At 40.6% G+C, this 20,337-nt stretch overlaps 1 protein-coding gene across 1 annotated transcript; it reads right to left on the reverse strand.

Moving 5' to 3' along the window:
- Positions 1 to 35: 35 nt before the first annotated feature.
- Positions 36 to 10,250, reverse strand: LOC144073655 (mitochondrial carrier homolog 1-like). Its single transcript, XM_077599671.1, has 13 exons — positions 9,843 to 10,250; positions 8,474 to 8,558; positions 8,308 to 8,414; positions 8,171 to 8,233; positions 7,328 to 7,385; positions 5,798 to 5,849; positions 5,609 to 5,668; positions 5,428 to 5,521; positions 4,910 to 4,957; positions 4,776 to 4,843; positions 1,076 to 1,151; positions 895 to 1,012; positions 36 to 815 (listed from the first exon to the last, which is right to left on the reverse strand). Exons 1-12 carry the CDS (start codon positions 9,993 to 9,995, stop codon positions 947 to 949), a joined length of 930 nt encoding a protein of 309 aa, XP_077455797.1. The 5' UTR covers positions 9,996 to 10,250; the 3' UTR covers positions 36 to 815; positions 895 to 946.
- Positions 10,251 to 20,337: the final 10,087 nt, after the last annotated feature.

Here is a 20,337-nt window from a genome sequence, read left to right on the forward strand (position 1 = left end):
ATATGAAATATGATAACGGTTATTATATTTTATATTATAATATAAATTATAACAAGATTAAAAGTAAACTATTACAAGGTTGAAATCAAAATATGATGGACGCTAAATTATAGATTATACTCCTACAAGATTCAAATTGTGAAACAGTCATTTTGTTGTTTATTTTCCTCTAACATGAACCGGAAGTTGTTTGGCTTCGAGGCCATCAACTTTTGGCGACGTAAAGTATGTGTGAGCACTTTTTGTGTGTGTGTGTAATATTAGGAAATTTAAGTAATAGTTGGAGAAAAGTCATAAAATTATGCAGTTAAAAACATGACATTACTTATTTTTGCATCACTCAAACCAGAATTTGTTCAAGGTCTGCAGACATCAACTTTTGGTGACATTAGGTCAGTGTGAAAACTTAGATTTTGGAATAATTTTGGAGGTTTATGTGATTCCTGCTGATAAAACTTTGATGGGAATGACTATTGTTAATATAGGCGACATAGTTGTAAATGAAAAGATTTTCAAATGGTGGTGTCCCTTGACATTTTTTCAATGCAAAAAGTGTGTCACAGCTCAAAAAAGATTGGGGAAACACTGCACTAGGGTCACAGGTGACTTTGGGGATGTCAGCACTGGGCACAAAGACAATCATTCACGCTCTCATTCACCCCTTTGGACAATTTACAGTCATCTATATTTACCGAACACCAATGTTTTAGGAGTGTGGCAGGAAGTTGGAGTACTTGGAGAAAATGCAAACGCCACATATCAAGGAAAGTATCCAGATTCTACCTCCAAGGGGAGGAGGAAGATAGCCACTGCGCCTTCATAAAGGACAAATAACGCATCAATAAATAATATTCCCAACATGTTTAAGTCAAAACAACACAACTTTTTGGCTACCACTTAGAAGTGCTTTAAAGAACGGCAGTCCAGTTCGGCTGAATGATCGTCGTCAGTCGTTGATGGGCATCACAGGCACACGGCGAGAGAAGAAGCTGGATCCTCTGAAAAGGAGACCCTGACAAAAACAATCAGACTTAAATGGACTGACACGTAATTAATTCACAAATATAAACAATACCTTGTGGCTAAGGTAATTCCAGCAGTGCAGCCAGGAAGTGAAGATGGGCGAATGCGGAGGAAGACCTGCAGTCAATCTAACCACAAAGATAACTTGGTCAAAAGATAGTTTAAAAAAAAAAGTATGCATAGTACAAGCAACATTCATTTGATTAATCGAATAGCCCATGAACAAAGTAATTATTATGTTTTTTCTTTTCAATAAGCGGTCCAGCGTGAGTGGTAAGCGCGTCCTTGACCGGACATTTGGTCGCCGGACGTTTGGTCGCCGGACGTTTGGTCGCCCGGACCCAAACAACCGGCGACCAAACGTCCGGCGACCAAAAGTCCGGCGACAAAACAAGGTAAAACAACACAGTTTACGCATCAATAAAAGCCAACAATGGCCCTGAGCAGTTTCACTGAGCGGACGTGTGAGTGTATAAGAGTTTGTATGTACATGCGTTGTCCCTTTAAGAAGCTACGTCAGTCAGGGTCTTAACAAGTTCTCCAACAAAACACAATAAAAGTACGGGAAATTTGGAGCTTTTCTTTAGCCTAATAATTAATAGGGCATTAACTATGACTAAATAATAATTCGCTGTTTGTATTTAGGGAATTTGAGCAACAATTTTAAATGGTAATTATCAATAACCTTCCGGGCGACCAAACGTCCGGGCGACCAAAAGTCTGAGTACCAAGCGCGTCAGCCTCACAGTTCGATGCCAGGATGGTCCTCACTGTGGAGTTTGCATGTTCTGTGGGTTTTCTCCGGGTACTCCGGTTTCCTACCACATTCCAAAAACATGCAGGCTAGGCTGCTTGAACACTAAATTGTGCCTAGGTATGAGTGTGAGCGTGAATGGTTGTCCATCTCCTTGCGATTTCCGATTGGGTGGTCACTGATTTAGGATGTCCCCAACATAGTGCCCATAGTTGGCTGGGATAGGCTACAGCACCGCCCTGCGACCCTGGTGAGGGTAAGCGATACAGAAAATGGATGGATTGATTTCAATAGTTCCTCGACCGGTTAGAACTGTTGTTACCGTGTTTACGCGCATATAAGCGTATAGTCCGCACTCATAAAATTGCCATCAAATTGTGGAATTTTACAATTTTCACCTCCATATTCATTGTTTCAATAGGGAGTACAAATGTTACTTTGAAGGGAAAATCTTAAGAAGAATCATCGCACGTGGTATTTCTGAGATACTGTATGATTGAATGAAAAGCACATTATTAGGGTCAATATCATAAGAAAGGTAATATGCCTGTCTTTGTAAATGCAAATTATAAAAGTATTCAATTTGAAAAAAGAAATAAGTCTATCTTGATGACAACCTGATGCTTTTTAATGACAGAAATTACAATTTTCTTACCAGAAGTTTAAGATGTTGTGGCAGCCATATTGCTTCTAATGTCAAAACATCTCAATTCTTTCGATGGTTCATATTACTGCAATAGTTGTCACTTTCGAGAAATAAAAAAAATTAAAAAAATCTGTGTCATTTAGTTTTATTTCAAAATTAAGGTAAAACGGCGTCGCCCTAGGTAAAATGGCGACACCCCTGGATTAGCAGTGACAGACAGGCACAAGTGAGTTTTTTCACGTTTTTTGCAAGAGTTTTTTTTTCTTGAATTTCATTAATAGACGCCAAAATAAATTTTGTTTAGCGATTTATCTGTTAATCTTTTCTCCATTGGGAAATAAATGACCATATCGGCCACATTATCTTGCGCCATGGCATTATGGTGTTTCGTCTTTGTCTCCTTGCAGTTTTTTGATTGTTGTCTTTTTATGCACATGTAAGCCGTACTCTTAGATCAGTCTTTTTTTGTCCGACAAATGCGGCTTATATGCGAGTAAATACGGTAACTTAAAATTAGCCGTTTCGTTTTATTTCAACTTTGACAACACATTTTAATTATTTTAATCAAGTGAGAAAAAGAACTTTTCTAATTAACTAATTGAGATTAATATTGTAATGACATTACATAAAATGAATAATCTTAAGTATTGTTGACTTGGTCAAACGCAAACATTTTTTAATTGTGTGTACTAGTGCTGTACCATATGATGATACAGAATGAATGAATATTAGGGCGGTTTAATAAATAATTGAAGAGTAAATCTTATCTATACAGATGCTCCCCTACTTACGAACATTCGAGTTACGAACAACAGTACATACGAACATATATGCACATAGGTTTTTTTTCTTTTTTTTCCTCCAAGATGGTGCCGTCACACAGAAGCCAGTGACAGTAGCTCTGTATATTCTTATGTTTTTCGTGTTTTACAGCCCTTCTATCTTTTTTTAAATTACATTTTAATATTTCTTAATGCATTTCTCTTTACGTTACTTTGTACTTTATACTTTTTACTTTAATGTTTTTACAACTTTCTTTGTTCTGTGAGCCTGGCTTCTTTTGGCTACTTCTTGTAGTGCTTCTGTCCGCCGCTAATACCGACGCCTAGCGCTGTGAGAGCTCACCCAGCATCCACCTCCCTCTGCCCAGTTCGTTGCAGTGCGTAAGTGCGTGAACGTATCTCCAGTGCGCAAAGAACATTTTTATCCTTCAATATCTCGTGCATCCATTATTCAATATGGTTGGTGAAAAGCGAAAGGCTTCTAGTGAGGGTGGTAGTGCAAGGAAGAGGCAAGCCATTTCATTTGAAACGAAAGTGGCAATAATAAAGAAGCTTGATGCGGGTGAGAAAATGAGCGTTGCACGGGCATACAACCTGAATCGTTCGACGATCGTTCGTTAAATGTTTTTTTCAGTACAAACCAATGCAGGTTACTTATACAATCCTTAAACATACAAATGCACTTGAATAAACCTTCAATATACTTATATAGGCCTTAAACATAAATTATAATACAAAATATAGCACTGAATCAACTTACGAACAAATTCAACTTATGGACAATCGCTCGGAACCTAACTCGTTCGTAAGTAGGGGAGCGTCTGTATACTGCTCCTTTTTAAAAAAGACTGAAAAAAAATTGCACTGAACATAAAAAAATGTAGTCTATATTTGTTAATAACATTTGTTCCTTTTCACTTGAAGAAAAAAAACTGAACGATTTATAGGCCTAAAATTCAAATGAAGTACAGTGGTACCTCGACCTACACAGCTCGTGGTACGACAAAAATTTTGATCGAATAATTCGCTCGCGATACGATCAATATTTCGAGATGCGACCAAGCCAGGTGGCCATGACATGACATGAGAGGCTGTTTATCATTGTAGCGCACTGTCTTTTTTTGCTGCATCTCTTTCGTGTATAACTACTATATCTACGAGGACTGAACGATTTATTCAGACGAGTGTCGACCAGGAAACGCACAACGCGCATGCGCGGGCAAAAAGAGGGCTTTCTGGTTAATGACGTATACTCGTGCACACAACACCACCCAATTTTAGTTATATTAAACACATTTTATTACTATTAAACCACTAGTTGTGTTACTTTGTTAATAGATGGCGAATTAGAAGAAATAAAACATTTTTTCCAATCCAATATCCTGTTTTTGGTGTTTTTTCAGAGGGTTGGAACGAATTCATATGTTTTTAGTTCATTTCAATGGGAAACGTCCACTCGAGTTACGAAAAGATCGACATACGATCTCAGTCCTGGAACGGATTAAGATCGTATGTCGAGGTACCACTGTATTACATGAACAATCTGTCAGCGCTTCCATGAATGACTCACCCACAATTGTTGACCGCCATAACATCAGCCACCAGCATAAACGGGTACGTTAAGATGCTCACCGCAAACTAGAAGATAGAAGAACTGACTTTTCTGCCCCAAAAAAAACACTTTATTCGGAATGTTGAACTCACGCCCATCACAAACTTGGTGTAACTCCTCACCGCCGACGCCTGGCTGAACTGCAGACAAATACAACAAAATCATAACCAGACCTCAAGTGAATGTTTCATGAAACACATGACTGCCGCCGACGATGGTGACACTCCTTTTCATCCTCGACTTTGTCACTAATAGACGTCCAAACCATTTGAAGTGGTACAGTGGCAGCAAATAGCTGTCCCTTCATCAGCTGCCATTACAAATGGACTGGAAACCTCGCTCCGTCACCATTCCCAGCCCTGATGCTGCATTGGATCACATGGGTGCCATAAAACCCATTGAGTCGGCACGAAAACATGTCACCCTCCACTATTATTGTTATAAAACACCAACATACTCTCTCCCAAGTGCCCTTTAAAAAAAGGCACTCAGACACCCACTTTAAGATCATTTGGGGAGCTGTGCTTTGTCACAATAACTTGCATTTTTGTTCCTCCCCGAGCCAAAGCCAATCTTGAATAAGTGATGTCAGTGAAAACAAAGAACTTACACCGTCGTCGACAGCGTAGGTGTTAATTAAGTGAGCCAGCAAGTTGCAGCACCACAAGAAGAGGACCTCACCCAGCACATGAGGCATTAAACCACTGCGGGGAGACACAAAAAAATACAGCTCTTAGCTTGAAGCACTGACCATCTTGCATAGCTTCAAGTGGACTTGAATAAATACTCACACATAGAATCCAGCGACTCCTTCTTCTTTAAAAATCCTGCTGATGCTACAGAGAATGCCACTAATGAACACAGTGGGAAATTCACATTAATCCACTAAATGCCTCCTGAGTCATTCGCTGACTATAACTTAATAGCATGTGAGCTATTGTTAGCATGTGACACGATATGAAGAATTAGGAAAGTCCCACCTGTATTTGACCTCTCTGCCGACAAACTGGGCCATACAACGTACTGACATAACTGGCAGAGGAAAAGAGAGTCTTCAAAAAAACACTTCAGGTAAACGTGATGCACAAACAATATTTGATAGTGACACTTCAAATATATAACCACTTATATTTATATATACATATCCGCCCACACACAGTAATACCTCGACATACGAGTGCCCCGACATACGAGCAATTCAAGATACGAGTAAAATTTCGGGCAAATATTTATCGTGAGATAGGAGACAAATTTTGATATACGAGCAGACAGCGGACGCTACAGGCTGCTCATAAGAACATCATGGGCACCGTCTTTCCCTTCGCAACTCCCTTGTGTAATGTCTCTAAGAGCACTGGGAGCGTTGCATTTTTCAGTGTTTTATATTTCCCGTTAGTCAGTGCAAATGGGGCAGCTTGTTCGCTAATACGAGAGGAGTACTACTTCCTGGGCAAGTTGGCAAGTGGTTGTGCATTATCCTATTGTGAGGACATTTGTGTGCATCATTTTGGGAATATTTTGAAGGGAATACAAAAGCAAACAGCCCTCGATAGGTTGCATGTGAAAGTCAGGGTGGAGGCGGGGCAAATAGAGCAAACCCGGGAGAAGAAAGGTATCAAAATTTAAAACAAAGTTAGAATTAAGATTAGTGCAAGGTTAGATTAAACTTATTTTTGAGTGTGTCTGCATCGTAATCCAAGTTCATTTAAATTTGTTTGTTCTGTTACGAGTGCGTTGCCGTGGAAAGTCCCCTTCTCTCTCTGTCCGTCTCTCTCTCCCCTCCGCGAAATCTGTCTAATTTTAGTACTATTAAACACATTATAGTAGTATTAAACCACTAGTTATTTGTTACTTGGTTAATAGATGGCGAATTAGAACAAATAAAACATTTTTTCCAATCCAATATCCTGTTTTTGGTGTTTTTTCAGAGGGTTGGAACAAATTAATTTGTTTTTAGTTCATTTCTATGGGAAGCGTTCATTTGAGTTGCGAGAAAATCGACATACGAGCTCAGTCCCGGAACGCATTAAGCTCGTATCTCGAGGTACCACTGTATTCAGTGGGGCCTCTACTTTTGAATGCTTCTACATATGAAATATTCAGTTTATGAAAAGCTTCGATGAGAAACCCTTTGTTTCAACATACAAAAACTACCCAGGTAATGAAACGTCAAACTAAATTAAACATCCCCTGAAACGTAAAATCACTTTCTGTATCCGGTATTTTATTTTCAAAATTGGAGTTGTTTCGAGTTTTTCCTGATTGTGTGTAACATAACTAAGTTGTTAAGTTGTGTGTTCGTGGGTGTGAATGTACTCATTAGCATTTTCATCAAATCATTTTCAAGCGCAATTTTCTCAGACACTTTTTTAGATTTATTCCCAAGACGTCAAATGTCTGCCAATTCTATATTTGGCCAAATAAAAAGAATAGGTTAATCATGAGAGAACTGGCAAAATTACCTTTGACTCTACGCAACCATCTTACATTCATTTGTCATTCTGTCTTACCGTGAAAAGGATGAGTTGCTATTCTGGACAGGCACTGGACGAGCATCTCATGAGAGGTCTAAACAGTACAGTGTGAATTTTAATTTTTGTATGTACTTTTTCTTTTAAAATACAAAATAAATAGAAAAAATGTAAAAAATAAAAAAAAATCTAAAAGAAACTAAAGGAAATTAAAACATCTATTTTTATTTATTCATTCATTTTACGTACCGCTTATACTAAAGGGTCGCGGGGGGTCCTGGGGCACACCCCAGCCAACAAATGGCAGCAGGCGAGGCACAGCCTGAATTGGTTGCCAGCCAATCACAGGGCAGTTCGAGAAAGACAACCATTCACAATCACATTCATACCAGTTTTATGAGTATTCAGCTAGCCTAGCGCACATGTATCATCACCGTGCTTCCCTCACTTTTTAATTCACCTTGACTCGATTTATTTTTATGTTAAATTAAGGCCACCAAAGGTGTAGTGGTTCTTCCGACTGACTTTTGTGTGGGCAGTCTGGGTTAGATTCCCACTCGGTGGAGGTGTAATTGTGAGCATGAGTGGTTGTCTGTTTCATTGTGCCCTGCGATTGGCTGGCAACCAATTCAGGGTGTCCCCCGCCTGCTGCCGATGGCTGGCTGGGATGGGCTACAGCAACCCCCCCCAGAAGAAGAAATAAATCTTCTGTGATTTCTGTACTTCTCTCATCTGGTGATTCTCTTTAAAATGAATCAAAATGAGATCTGCTTTAGAGCTGGAAAATATTGAGAATAACCTAAAAATATTGATAACCTGATTCATGGAGATGATTAGGTAAATAGTAATTGATTACATTTGAGCACATTTCAATTGACTCACCTCTTTCATGAGTTTCCTTAGAGGAGTTTGCATGTTGTCACTCTTGGAGTCGAGCTTTGCTGTCTGAAGGAAAGAGAGAACCCCATGTGCAATTTCCTTCAATTGTAGTACTGATAAAATATCAAGTCGTCGTTAACCTTTTTAGTTTTGGTCCTGATTACAGTGGAGATAGCGATGGATGCGATCCGTGGTGACAGGCCACGGAAGAGTCCCCTCTTTCCATCCACCTGAACAATGTGCCGCGCTGCAAAAGTGCTGAAGTCAACTTACCCTGCCGTTAAGATGACAGACCAATCCACTCACCATAGGAGAAGAAGCCAGGCAGGTATAAAACTCGCCTTCCAAACATAGTTGTGCCCAACGTTGGCGGAAGCGGTTCATGCCCCACCTTGGAAGAAAATGAAAGCAACAATTGAGTTGGCTCAACTGGCTTTGGTTTGCGTCTTTACAATTTTATAGCTCCCGTTATTTCCATCTGCATCTTATTGGCAGACAGCATTTGTCACCTGTGGGCCTGAAGCTGCGAGTGGCCTAGATGACAACACCATTGCGATGATTGAAACTGCCAAAACTCGTTTAGATTTCAGACACGTCGTTTCTTTAGATTAACTTCAACGACTTGTCATATTTTCAATTTTTTATTCATGAAAACTGACCAAAAATTGTTGAGAATGCAAAGTTTTATCCCTCTTGGCATTACTTTGCTCTAAAGCAGGGGTCAGGAACCTTTTTGAAAGAGAGAGCCATAAACGATTACTATTTTCAAATGTTATTCCCCGAGAGCCATACTCACAATTTAAAAGTCAAAATACATGAAAATGTGCCAATTTTTGAGTCATTTTACCACTTTTAAAGTACAAAAAGTATTTGAATTCTTTTGACAACATTGTTAAGCTGTTGCTAATCAATGAATATCAATGAGTATCAATGAGAGAATAGATGCAGAAGACTAAGGGGAAAAAAAAGTCAATGCCACAGTGCCGACGTGACGTTCCTATTGGTGCATTCGGGACTCGGCTCTCTCACCACCGGTTTCCATATTTTAGCTCAGAGCCATATGCAACCATCAAAAGAGCCCCATGTGGCTCCCGAGCCATAGGTTCCCTACCCCTGCTCTAAAGTGTAGAGTCATAATCAATCAAGGCATTCAAGCAGCTGTGCTGAGACCACGCCCCCCACGCTAAAACGGGGCTAAAAGTTTGAAATGGAAAAAAATAAAAGGGAAAAAACTATATTTGAAAGTGGGAAAAACATTTTGAAACTGAAAAATATCAGATCTGAGAGTGGAACTGTCAAGGTAACACAAGAAAAAAAATGAAATAAACAGGTTCACGTATGACACTGAAAATATTCACTCTATCTGAGGGGGAAAATCCTTGTTTTGTTTTAGAAGAATCAAGAAGAAACCTTAAACTTTCAGTTCATACATGACGCATTCTTATTATTCAAATTACAATAGTTGATTGAGCTTTGATGTATCTCTACAATGTACCCCTGAAAATGTTTTTGTTGTATTAGGTAGGAGTATATTTGCTTCTGTATTCTTGGCCACCGGCAATAAATGAACAGCACGCCATCGTCAAACGTCACTTTTTTACACGGCTTTACGGGGTCACGTGGTTTGTCAAGTCACGTGATGGCTAGTTAGCCTAGTTCCATCGGCTAACAATACCTGTATGAGAAGCTTCACATAAAGCAGGGGATGTGTGGCGGCCGTCATCCCAGCTCCCAGCAGCAGAACAGCGGCCTCCATATCCCCGCCCGTCGGTGTCTCGTCTTGCTCCACATATTCTCCCTGAGGGGGAATATTTCCCTGCGAAAGCATCGTTTGCTAGCAAGCTCTGCCTGGCAGGGAAGCGGACGGAAAAAGACGACGACTTTCAAAGTAAAAGCTCTGGGGTAATCGCTTCCTCGTTGACAGCTTCAAATAAACTTTATAAAGTCTACATACAAGCCCCTTCAGGACTAAACTTCCAATTTGCTCATATAATTCTCCTAAATTAATTCATATTTTTACATGCTTCTTGCATGCAGCTTTACACTCTATCAACTGTAGATTAGATTAGATTAGTGATTAGTAATTAGTGCACCTGGTGCATTCTCCAAATGTCACCCATTTCACGATAAAATCTATTTATGTATTGATAGTTTTTTTTTAATATTATTTGTCGCAATAATGCAATGCTTTCCCATTTTTACATTTAAAAAATGAATTTTAAAAAAATGTATCAGCCTCCTTTGAAACTTTGATTTAATTTTAATAACCGAAAAAAGGCAGCCAATGCCTTTTTTTAAACCTTACACTCATCTATCTTATTATTTGCCATTGATGTTTGCAGACGTCCAATGCGTTTTGTCTGGGAGGGGCAGATCAACGAACAATTATTCTCTATACGTATACTCTTTTCTAATCTATTTTTGGAGGACGTAAATATACATGCAACAAATACTATAACCGACTTCTTTTTTTCTGAGTATTGATGTTTGGGTACGTTTAATGAAAAATATGCTATTATAGTGATTAATATTGCCCACTTTGAATTTTAAATCAATCATATAGGAATTGTGAAAGTTATACGATCAAACAATGTGAACAGAAAAGGCCCCTTTTTGGTGAATATAAAGTTAGTAATGTTCCTGCACCCGTTCTTCCTCAATTCAGGGTTGGCGAACACGCGGCTCACGAGCCGCATGCTGCTCCCGGCCAAAATAAATGCGGCTCTTTGCTTCTTATCATATTTTGTATATACCTTGGCTCTTTGCTTTGTTTCATGTTTCTCTTATTTTATTCTCTCTTAAAACACACTCAAATTCATCTGGGCCCGTTTAAAAAAAAAGTAGTAGAGGAAGAAAGTGTCATGGTGAATAATATGGTTATAATTGTTTCCAAGTCCTAGGCATACTTTGTTAAGAGTACCTAAATGTACTGTCAATTTAATGGAATATTCTATATGTGTTGTAAGCATTTTTCAATAAGTAATAAGGCTATAAACCAATTCATGGAACCATGGACACTTTTCCTCCACATCGTCTCCTCAAGGCCCCACAGCTCGAGGACACATTGTTTTCACACACGCTTTTCGGCAGAACACAACGGGACTGTTTTGACGGGACTCCAGCAGAAGATGGCGATAATCGCATTATTGTTTGAAAATACGGCTTTGCTTTGTTTACCTTGAAAGCATTCCTCACACTGTTGTTTTTCTAACCAGCGAGGGTGTTATTGTACTGATTACATAACAATGTTTTTCGAGTGTCGCGATTAAATACAATGATTCAGTTACTGCAATTCAGAATGCACTGGGGGCTAAGACGGTGTCACATTGCATCTCCTTGCAAGTTGTAAGCAGAGTTTGTTGAAAGATGTTTTTCCTTTTTTTTAATTAAATATTACTAATAATGATTTAAAAGGTTTGAATCATTATTCCAACATTAGGTCCTTCGAGTAGCCGGGGTCAACACATCGATAGGGAATCCAGACGCTGCGGTTTAATATCTGGAGTGACCGTGCACGGCGAGAATCCCTTTTCCAGGCCGGACTATTTCTCAGCAGCGCCTGTTTTCTAATCGGTTGACGACTATCCTCTTGGTAAGCATCTTTCGACATTTCTGCCGAGCCCGCGTGTGATGGCTGCATATTGTTGACGGGTTCCGAGTGCGCGAAGGGCATCACACGCGAAGGCCTTATTTTGAGAAGTAAGGCTCGCGTCCTGGGGATTAGCGATTTTAAAACCCTGGGTATACTAGTCGATGCCAGGTAACGAGACAGAGCATGAGTCTATAAAACTTGGGGCAGTTCGGGGTGTCCTGTACCGCGGTCCGGATAGGTACAAATATAACTCTGACAGTATATCAGGCTAGGGTATACATTTGTGTTGCGTGTGTTACGTGTGTCGTTCCGCGGAAAAAGAATTTGCTAACTGATAACTAAGTGCGAGCGCGCTCCCTTCTAAAAATGGGCAGCGCAAATGTAAAAGCGGCTATTGACGACGATCCAAAGATGCGTCTGCCGTGTAAAGATTGGAAATTTGTTGAAAATCAAAGCGCTACAAGGGTTAAACACCTAAACTTATGGATAAATAAATATGGATTTGCTGGCCAGCTTAATATGCATAAGATATTGATACTGCAGGATAAAATACGTGCTAAGCATGGGGGAAATCTTAACAAAATGGAGCAGGAGGGATATAATGATACCTATTATTGGTTTATGATACATGGGTTAAATCAGTTGATAACGGTGGGACTGGAGACACAGAGGCTGTGTTATTCCACAGAAAAGAGGACGGCTAGCCCGGTGGGGAAGAAGTGTGTTGTTGTCGTTAAAAAGGAGGGCCCCCTCCGACAAATATGACCAGGTCGGGAGGGCCCGTGGGGGACATGGGGAGAAAACGCTAGCTCCCCAGGCCGGGGCGCCGCCAATGAGTGATGTGTTATTGAACAATATCCTATGATCGAAGTTGCTAATACTAAGGTGGGCAAGGAGCAGGCTCCTACTAAATTTGGATGTTCGAATCCAAAAGCTGATGGTGGCCCGTTGTGTCATGACGGTGGTAATTTGAATTTGTGAGTGCATGAACTGATTGATCGGGTTACGGGGAAGTTTAAAACAAAAGTTAATTATACCGTGATCAGCAGAGCTAAGCAGAGGGATGGTGAGCCTTTTGCAGAATATCAAATCAGGATGACGGCTTGTTTTAAGGCCAACAGCGGCCTCGCTGAAGACCACGCGGTGGGCAGCATTTATCAGGAGCAGCTAAAAAATGTGTTGCATGCTCATTCAAATTATACTTATATATATTACATATATCGCGTGATTGCCTGGACAAAAATGTCTCTAAAAACAAGGCAGGCCTGCTCAAAATGATTTGAATGAGGATTTTGAACATGAGGATGTTGAGCAAATTTTAAACCAGATATCACATTCTTTGGGATTGAATTCAATTGGATTTTTTTGTGTGATGCTGAAAGTTGTAAAATGGCAATTAAAATGGTTATTTCAAAGAATGAAATGGCTTATTGTGGCTTATCCTGGTTTCGTTCCCGTCTGCTAGCGGGAATATTTTGGTTAACAGAAATACAAAACAGCAAATTAAATGTTTAGCGGGGTTGCCAAAACTGCGTTTTGGTCAGACTCTAAACTTGCCGAATAATGCTTTGATTGCGGGGGGAGCGCTCTGTTTTGATGCGGCTGAATATTACAATAATTGGCCTTGGGGGTGCTGAAGCAAACTTGAGGGCAGAAATGGATTTTGCTATGATATAGTTGTGCTTGCAGCATATTGTAATTTAGTCTTCTCTAAAAAATAATTGCTCACAGGAGGCACAAGAGGGGAAGCATTGGGCACAAAGAAAAGAGAGCACTTAGGAATGTCAACATTGATAAGCTGCTTCTGCAGCGAGCGTGAAGGTCACAGTCAGCGGGTAAGGGCGCGCTTCCGTTTAAACATTTCAGAATAAGAACAAAACATGGTCTGCAAGGGATGCAGAGTTCCGCGATTATCTTCGCATTTATTTTTGGGATTTAATCAGAAATGTCTTTCGAGGTGATAGAAAATCTGTTTGGCAAAGATTGATTTGGTAAAAAGCTTTGGAATTAGGAATAATACTATTATTATTATTTTCTTTTTACTTTAATATAGGAGATTGGCTGGTTAAAGAAAAATGAATGGATTTTTTTACAATATTATGGCATATTGGTTACAATTTGTGGGTCCTTTATTAAGCATTGAAAATTGTAATTAGGAAATGCCTAGTAAAAGGTGGATTTCACTAATTTAATTATTGTAGATTTTTCTTGTGGTAACAGGGAGCTATAAGAAATGGCTCTTATCTTAAGTAAACATAGTATGGGGTGATTTGCAATTTATGTCTTAGGTATTAAGGGTTATTTGGTTGTTAAAGAAATCAGACATGAAATTAACAATGCGGAAATGAGAAATTTCATGGCATTTGTCCAAATTGTTAGGTAAATTGAACCTGGCTGGGGTAGATAAGATAATTGGTTAAGGATAGGCATAGTTTCCCTAGAAGAAACATGGAGCGTCTTTAGGTGCACAAAAGACTTTCCTTGTTTGACCTGAAGGGGGCGTATGCTTTGCTATAGGTCATATTGATGACTATTGGGACGTTATTACTGTCTATTGCTTTAGAGGCATACACATTAAGAATTTAGCCAAAACTTACTGCATTGCAATTATGGGGTTAATACAACTGAATGTTACGGTGATAACGATGGGCAATAACAAGCTTAGATAAAGGGGACTATCTACAACAAAGTCTGGTAGGGCCTTCCATGGTGTGAAACAAGTGAAATAATGTCTATGTTTTAAAAATAACAGCTCCAAATTATAAAATATCAACCTTGGAGAAATGCTTTAAGTAGATGGGTTGACTAGAATGGGCAAAATTCGATAACATTGAAAGGGGGTGTAACTTAATGCAGAACAATGAGATAAAGTTTTTTGCAAACGGTTAAAATACTAAAAGGGGGTGTGTGTGTGTTTCAATGTGTGCAACTTTTCCGTTATTGCATTATTGGCGAATAGATAGTTAATCACAGCCACTCGCATGGCAATCTACATGCTGACTGAATGGGGTAAGGGGCGGTGGCAATTGAACAAATTTCTATTTTTAGATATGTGGCATGTGAATCTAATACATTAATTATCTAGTTTCTTCAGGCATCAATCTTGATGATTGGGGGAGCACTCTAAATTTCTTGATTATGAGTGCCAGCGTGGATGAGTGTCTGTCTTTTGTGTTTCAATTGGCTAGCCACCAAGATATATCAATATTCTAATATCAAGGTGGAATATTTCTGAAATCGCTGATAAGCCTTTCAAGGACGGCGGTGGCAGAGTAGGACAGAAACAAAAAGAAAAGAATTTCGCCAAATGAAATTTTTTGATTTCTGCAATGGGAAATTTTGGGAACCTGGGGGACTAAACAAAAACAAAAGACTTATCTGGGAGGGCTGCCATTTTGAGTCATGGTAAATTTCATGCCTCAAAAAAGGGGGAGGTTATATATTCAATCTATATGCAGATATATGGCAAAAACACGGGCGATTCCCCCTTATGTCAAGCTACAAAAGCTACATATCCATTTCAAAGGATACACATGGATTTTATAGAATATGTGTGGTACATAACAGTCCTAAAACAGATTGGGGAAACCTTGTTGCAGAAACTGGTCTAGATTGGCAAGCTTGGATGACACACGTGTGCAAAAAACCATCAGGCCTTCGATAAAATTAACCCATACGGTGGGGCATTACAAATCATAATTCAGACTGACAAATTAACTTGTGGATCTTTGTCTGACGTTTTTCCTAAGTCCATGGGCAGGTGGAACCATGTCCATGGAGACGGTAAGAAGGTCGTCAGAGATGGAAACACCCGGATCCGCCATAGTAAGATTAAAATCTGAGATGACCAGAGAATTCATTTCTGCAACGGGGAGTTCCCAAACGGGAGGCGGTAAGAAATAATTGGTTATTGTTGATGGAAAATGCAGCTATTATAAATCAAACCTGTATCAAACCTGTATCAAACCTGTATCAAACCTGTATCAAACCTGTATAACATGTATGGGGGGCCGACCTCTCTTAAGAGTAGTACCCGCGCAAATTACCCCTGATTGTGTAAAGGAGATAATGACAAAAGATGTAAGCCCAAAATGTATGAAATGGAATAATGTCTACCCAGTTACAACGGCAGCAAAGGACAAGCCTAACTTTTCAACACATGTCGCGTTTAATCATTTTACCTGCTTAGTCCTCACAGGGCACGGTCCGGCACTGGGAGCGATAAATGTGACGTGGTGTGCCCACGTCCTAAAACAGACTGCACCCCTGATTCCACGTTCTGACCTATGGTGGTGGTGGGGTCAAAACAAATTATACGACTCCTGCCAAAATGACAGCAGGACTTTGTGCCTTGGTCTCACTGCTATTACCAGTGTCTGTTTTTCCATCTACAGTAGAGGAGATACAATTGGCCGCACAGAAATCCGGTATGATGGCGGGCCCCTCGCGACGGCGTCGCATGGAGAGAGGGTGATCCGACATACATTGATGATGAGTATAAGTTGGCTAATCAGATCGCAGCAGGTTGGGAGTATATTTTTCTTTTAATTACTCCAAACAAAAATGTTGATTGGATAAATTACCTGCATTACAATGTCCAAAAACTTGGAAATTATACTGAACAGGGATTTGTGGCGATAAAGGAACAACTGGCAGCCACTAGTCTGACGGCGTTCCAGGATCGTGCAGCGGTTGAAATGCTTCTTGAAGGAGCAGGGGGCGTATGCAACGTTTGAAAATGTTGCACTCAACAACACGCCCCCCACTGGGTCCCACACCAGGGCCAACGATGGCCTGCAGACCCTAAACCGCAAGATGAAAAAGCATCCTGGAGTAGAATAATGTCCGCTGACAGATTTGTGGCCTCACTAATAATGATTTGGCCTAATTTGTGGTAGCCCTTTTTGCTACGATTTTGACATTATGTGGGTGTTGTATTATTCCCTGCTTAAGATCTTTGATGAGCCGACTTATAACCACTGCGATTGCCCCTACAAATTCCAAATTGCATGAATTATATCTCCTACTGAAGTGCTGACACTAACAGTGAATTCCAGGAGCATGGTAATTACGAGGATGGATTGGACGAAAATGATCTTGTGTTCTGCTTTTCAGACCTGCCGAACGAGTAGAGCCTAAGCGGGTAAAATTAAAACAGCCAACGGTGATATCCCTCTCATTTTGAATTTGTCATAAAATGAATAACAAACATATAGTAAAAGGAGGGAATGTTAGAATTATTATGGAATATTCTATATGTGTTGTAAGCATTTTTCAATAAGTAATAAGGCTATAAACCAATTCATGGAACCATGGACACTTTTCCTCCACATCGTCTCCTCAAGGCCCCACAGCTCGAGGACACATTGTTTTCACACACGCTTTTCGGCAGAACACAACGGGACTGTTTTGACGGGACTCCAGCAGAAGATGGCGATAATCGCATTATTGTTTGAAAATACGGCTTTGCTTTGTTTACCTTGAAAGCATTCCTCACACTGTTGTTTTTCTAACCAGCGAGGGTGTTATTGTACTGATTACATAACCATGTTTTTCGAGTGTCGCGATTAAATACAATGATTCAGTTACTGCAATTCAGAATGCACTGGGGGCTAAGACGGTGTCACATTGCATCTCCTTGCAAGTTGTAAGCAGAGTTTGTTGAAAGATGTTTTTCCTTTTTTTTAATTAAATATTACTAATAATGATTTAAAAGGTTTGAATCATTATTCCAACAATAATTCTGTGGTTTATGTGTGTGTGTCTGTCTGTTTTTGCAGGTCACTGCCTGGTGTGGCTATTTGACTTTAACAGTTTAACATTTTTGCACTTTGTGTCTAACTTGTTTGCCACCCCTGCTCTGATCCATCACCTTTATCTCCCAATAAATCGAAAGATATCTCCGATCCACTGGGAGACACATTGAGTCCTTTTGATTTAAAATGTGGCTAATCTCTGTAGCTCTCCAACAGTTCCCAGTGCAACTTCTGCCTTCCTGTTCAGATTGGGGATCACAGAATTGTACCAGTGGCATTTCAATGTGTATGTCTAAACTTCTAAGTCATTCATGTCTGACATTTAACGCCAAAAGTAGCAAGTGGCACTCTGGATTTACGCGAGTTGACATTAATTAATTCATTCATTCATTCATTTTCTGAACCGCTTTATCCTCACAAGGGTCGCGGGGGTGCTGGAGCCTATCCCAGACAGAGGCGGGGGACACCCTGAATCGGTGGCCAGCCGATCTCAGGGCACGAGGAGACAAAGGACAACCCTTCACAATCCAGCTCATACCTCGGGGCAATTTAGAGTGTTCAACCAACCTACCATGCATGTTTTTGGAATGTGGCAGGAAACCGGAGTGCCCAGAAAAAAAAATGCCCGGGAAGAATATGCAAACTCCACACACGTTGAGTGACCTGGATTCAAACCCAGGACCCAGAACTGTGAGGCTGATGCGGTAACCACTCATCCGCCAGGCCACCAGGAGTTGACATCAAAGACACAATTGGAATGTTTCTCCCTATAACAAACATTCATTTATTCATTTTCTGAACAGCTATATCCTCACAATGGGCGCAGGGGGTGCCGGAGCCTATCCCAGCCGAGTTTGGGCACGAGGTAGGGGACACCCTGAATTGGTGGCAAGCCAGTCGCAGGGCACGAGGAGACGGAGAACCCGCTCACACTCATACCTAGGGGCAATTTAGAGTGTCATGCATGTCTTTGGAATGTGGGAGGAAACCGGAGTACCTGGAGCAAACCCACACAGGCCTGGGGAGAACACGCAAACTCCACACAGGTGGAATGACCTGGATTCGAACCCAGGACTTCGAGGCCGACGCGCTGACCACCGCCGGGGCCACGGGAGTTGACATCAAAGACGTAATTGTAATGTTTCTCCTTATAACAAAGGAACAAAAAGTATTTGGAATTCTGGCTGGCTCGATGGGCAACCGGGAATCTGACGTCGCCTGACGTGTTTGTGACTATTTGAATAACTGGTGTCCTTGAGTGGGCACCGCTGCTGATTGCTGATTGGACGCGAGCAAAAGCAGAGTCTCATCAATGGCTCTATAGGACATGAGAGAGACATTTAAAAAGAACTGATAAGACGGATTTGCAACAAAAGCGTAAAGGCCGCGCTGTGGTGATTGCAGCTCAGACGATGATGAGACATCCAAGCTCATGATTGATTACAGAAAGTCATTGAAGCAGATCTTTTCTGTATTAACAATGTGGACAAATAGGACATTTGAATGGTTCCTTGATGCTGTCAGCGTCCTTGAGATGGACACTGTGTCCATGTTATAGCATGTATATAGTATAAAAGTCATGCCTGTGAAAGGAAATAATTCATAGTTTTCCGTTTCTGGATGACACTGGATGTTTCGTTTCCCTTAGTTTTCCTGTCCATTTCTGCAAAGTTAACTCTCATTTAACTCAAATTAATCGTTTTGACCGCGACAGTGGCAGCGATTGTTCGCCAAAGGCACTGAAACGTGAGCATTAACAGTACGTCCGCCCAATTTGAACTAATGGAATGATCGTTTACCATATCAGTTAGAGGCAATAAGAAAATGGTAATTATTCTTATTCTTATTTAAATCTTGGTTGTTGTTTTTTTAATATAAAAAAATATAACTACGTATTTTTTTTAAAAACAGGGGCGGCCCAGTTCTGGGGTCCTGGGTTCCAATCCAGGTCGGTCTACCTGTGTGGAGTTTGCATGTTCTCCCCGGGCCTGTGTGGGTTTTCTCTGGGTACTCCGGTTTCCTCACACATTCCAAAGACATGCATGATAGGCTGGTTGGACAATCTAAATTGTCCATAGGTAAGAGTGTGAGCATGAATGGTTGTCCGTCTCCTCGTGCCCTGCGATTGGCTGGCCACCAATTTAGGGTGTCCCCCACCCCTATAAAGGGTAACCTTAATTTAAATCGATATTTCACTAGCTGGCGGACCAGTAGACTTGTGGTGAGTGAGTCGATCTCTGCTGGGTCTTCACTGTGTGGAGTTTGCATATTCTCTCTGAGCTTGAGTGGGTTTACTCCGGGTACTCTGGATTTCCTCCCGCATCCCAAAAACGTGTTTGGTAGGCCGGTTGAACTCTCTAAATTCCCCCTAGGTATGAGTGTGAGCATGAATGGCTGTCCTTTGTCTCCTTGAGCCCTGCGATTGGCTGGCTACCAATTCAATGTGTCCCCCGCCACCCCTGTGAGGATAAGCGGTCCGGAAAATGAATGAATTTCACCGGCTTTCTGAGCTCTGGTAGTTTTTAAAATTAACGACAGGGGGCAGCACTGCTCCATCCATTGTATACTGAGCTTTGTGCATAATGTCACATCAACTACCACACAAGTCATTCAAGGACATAATGTTCCCTGTGCAATGTGCTGTTCTGTCAGTGCTACTTGCATTTTCCCTTCCTACACTCACATTAATCTTCATTTTATGTTGCATGGGGTTTCAAGCGTTATATTAGTGAATAAAATGTGGTTGGATTTGTGTAGGTTGAGAGGATCTATAGTTAAAATAACAAATGAATCATCATTTAGGCAGACACTTGCAAGATGAT

The sequence above is a fragment of the Stigmatopora argus genome, chromosome 1 (genome assembly GCF_051989625.1).
Source record: "Stigmatopora argus isolate UIUO_Sarg chromosome 1, RoL_Sarg_1.0, whole genome shotgun sequence".
Lineage (NCBI taxonomy): Eukaryota > Metazoa > Chordata > Actinopteri > Syngnathiformes > Syngnathidae > Stigmatopora > Stigmatopora argus.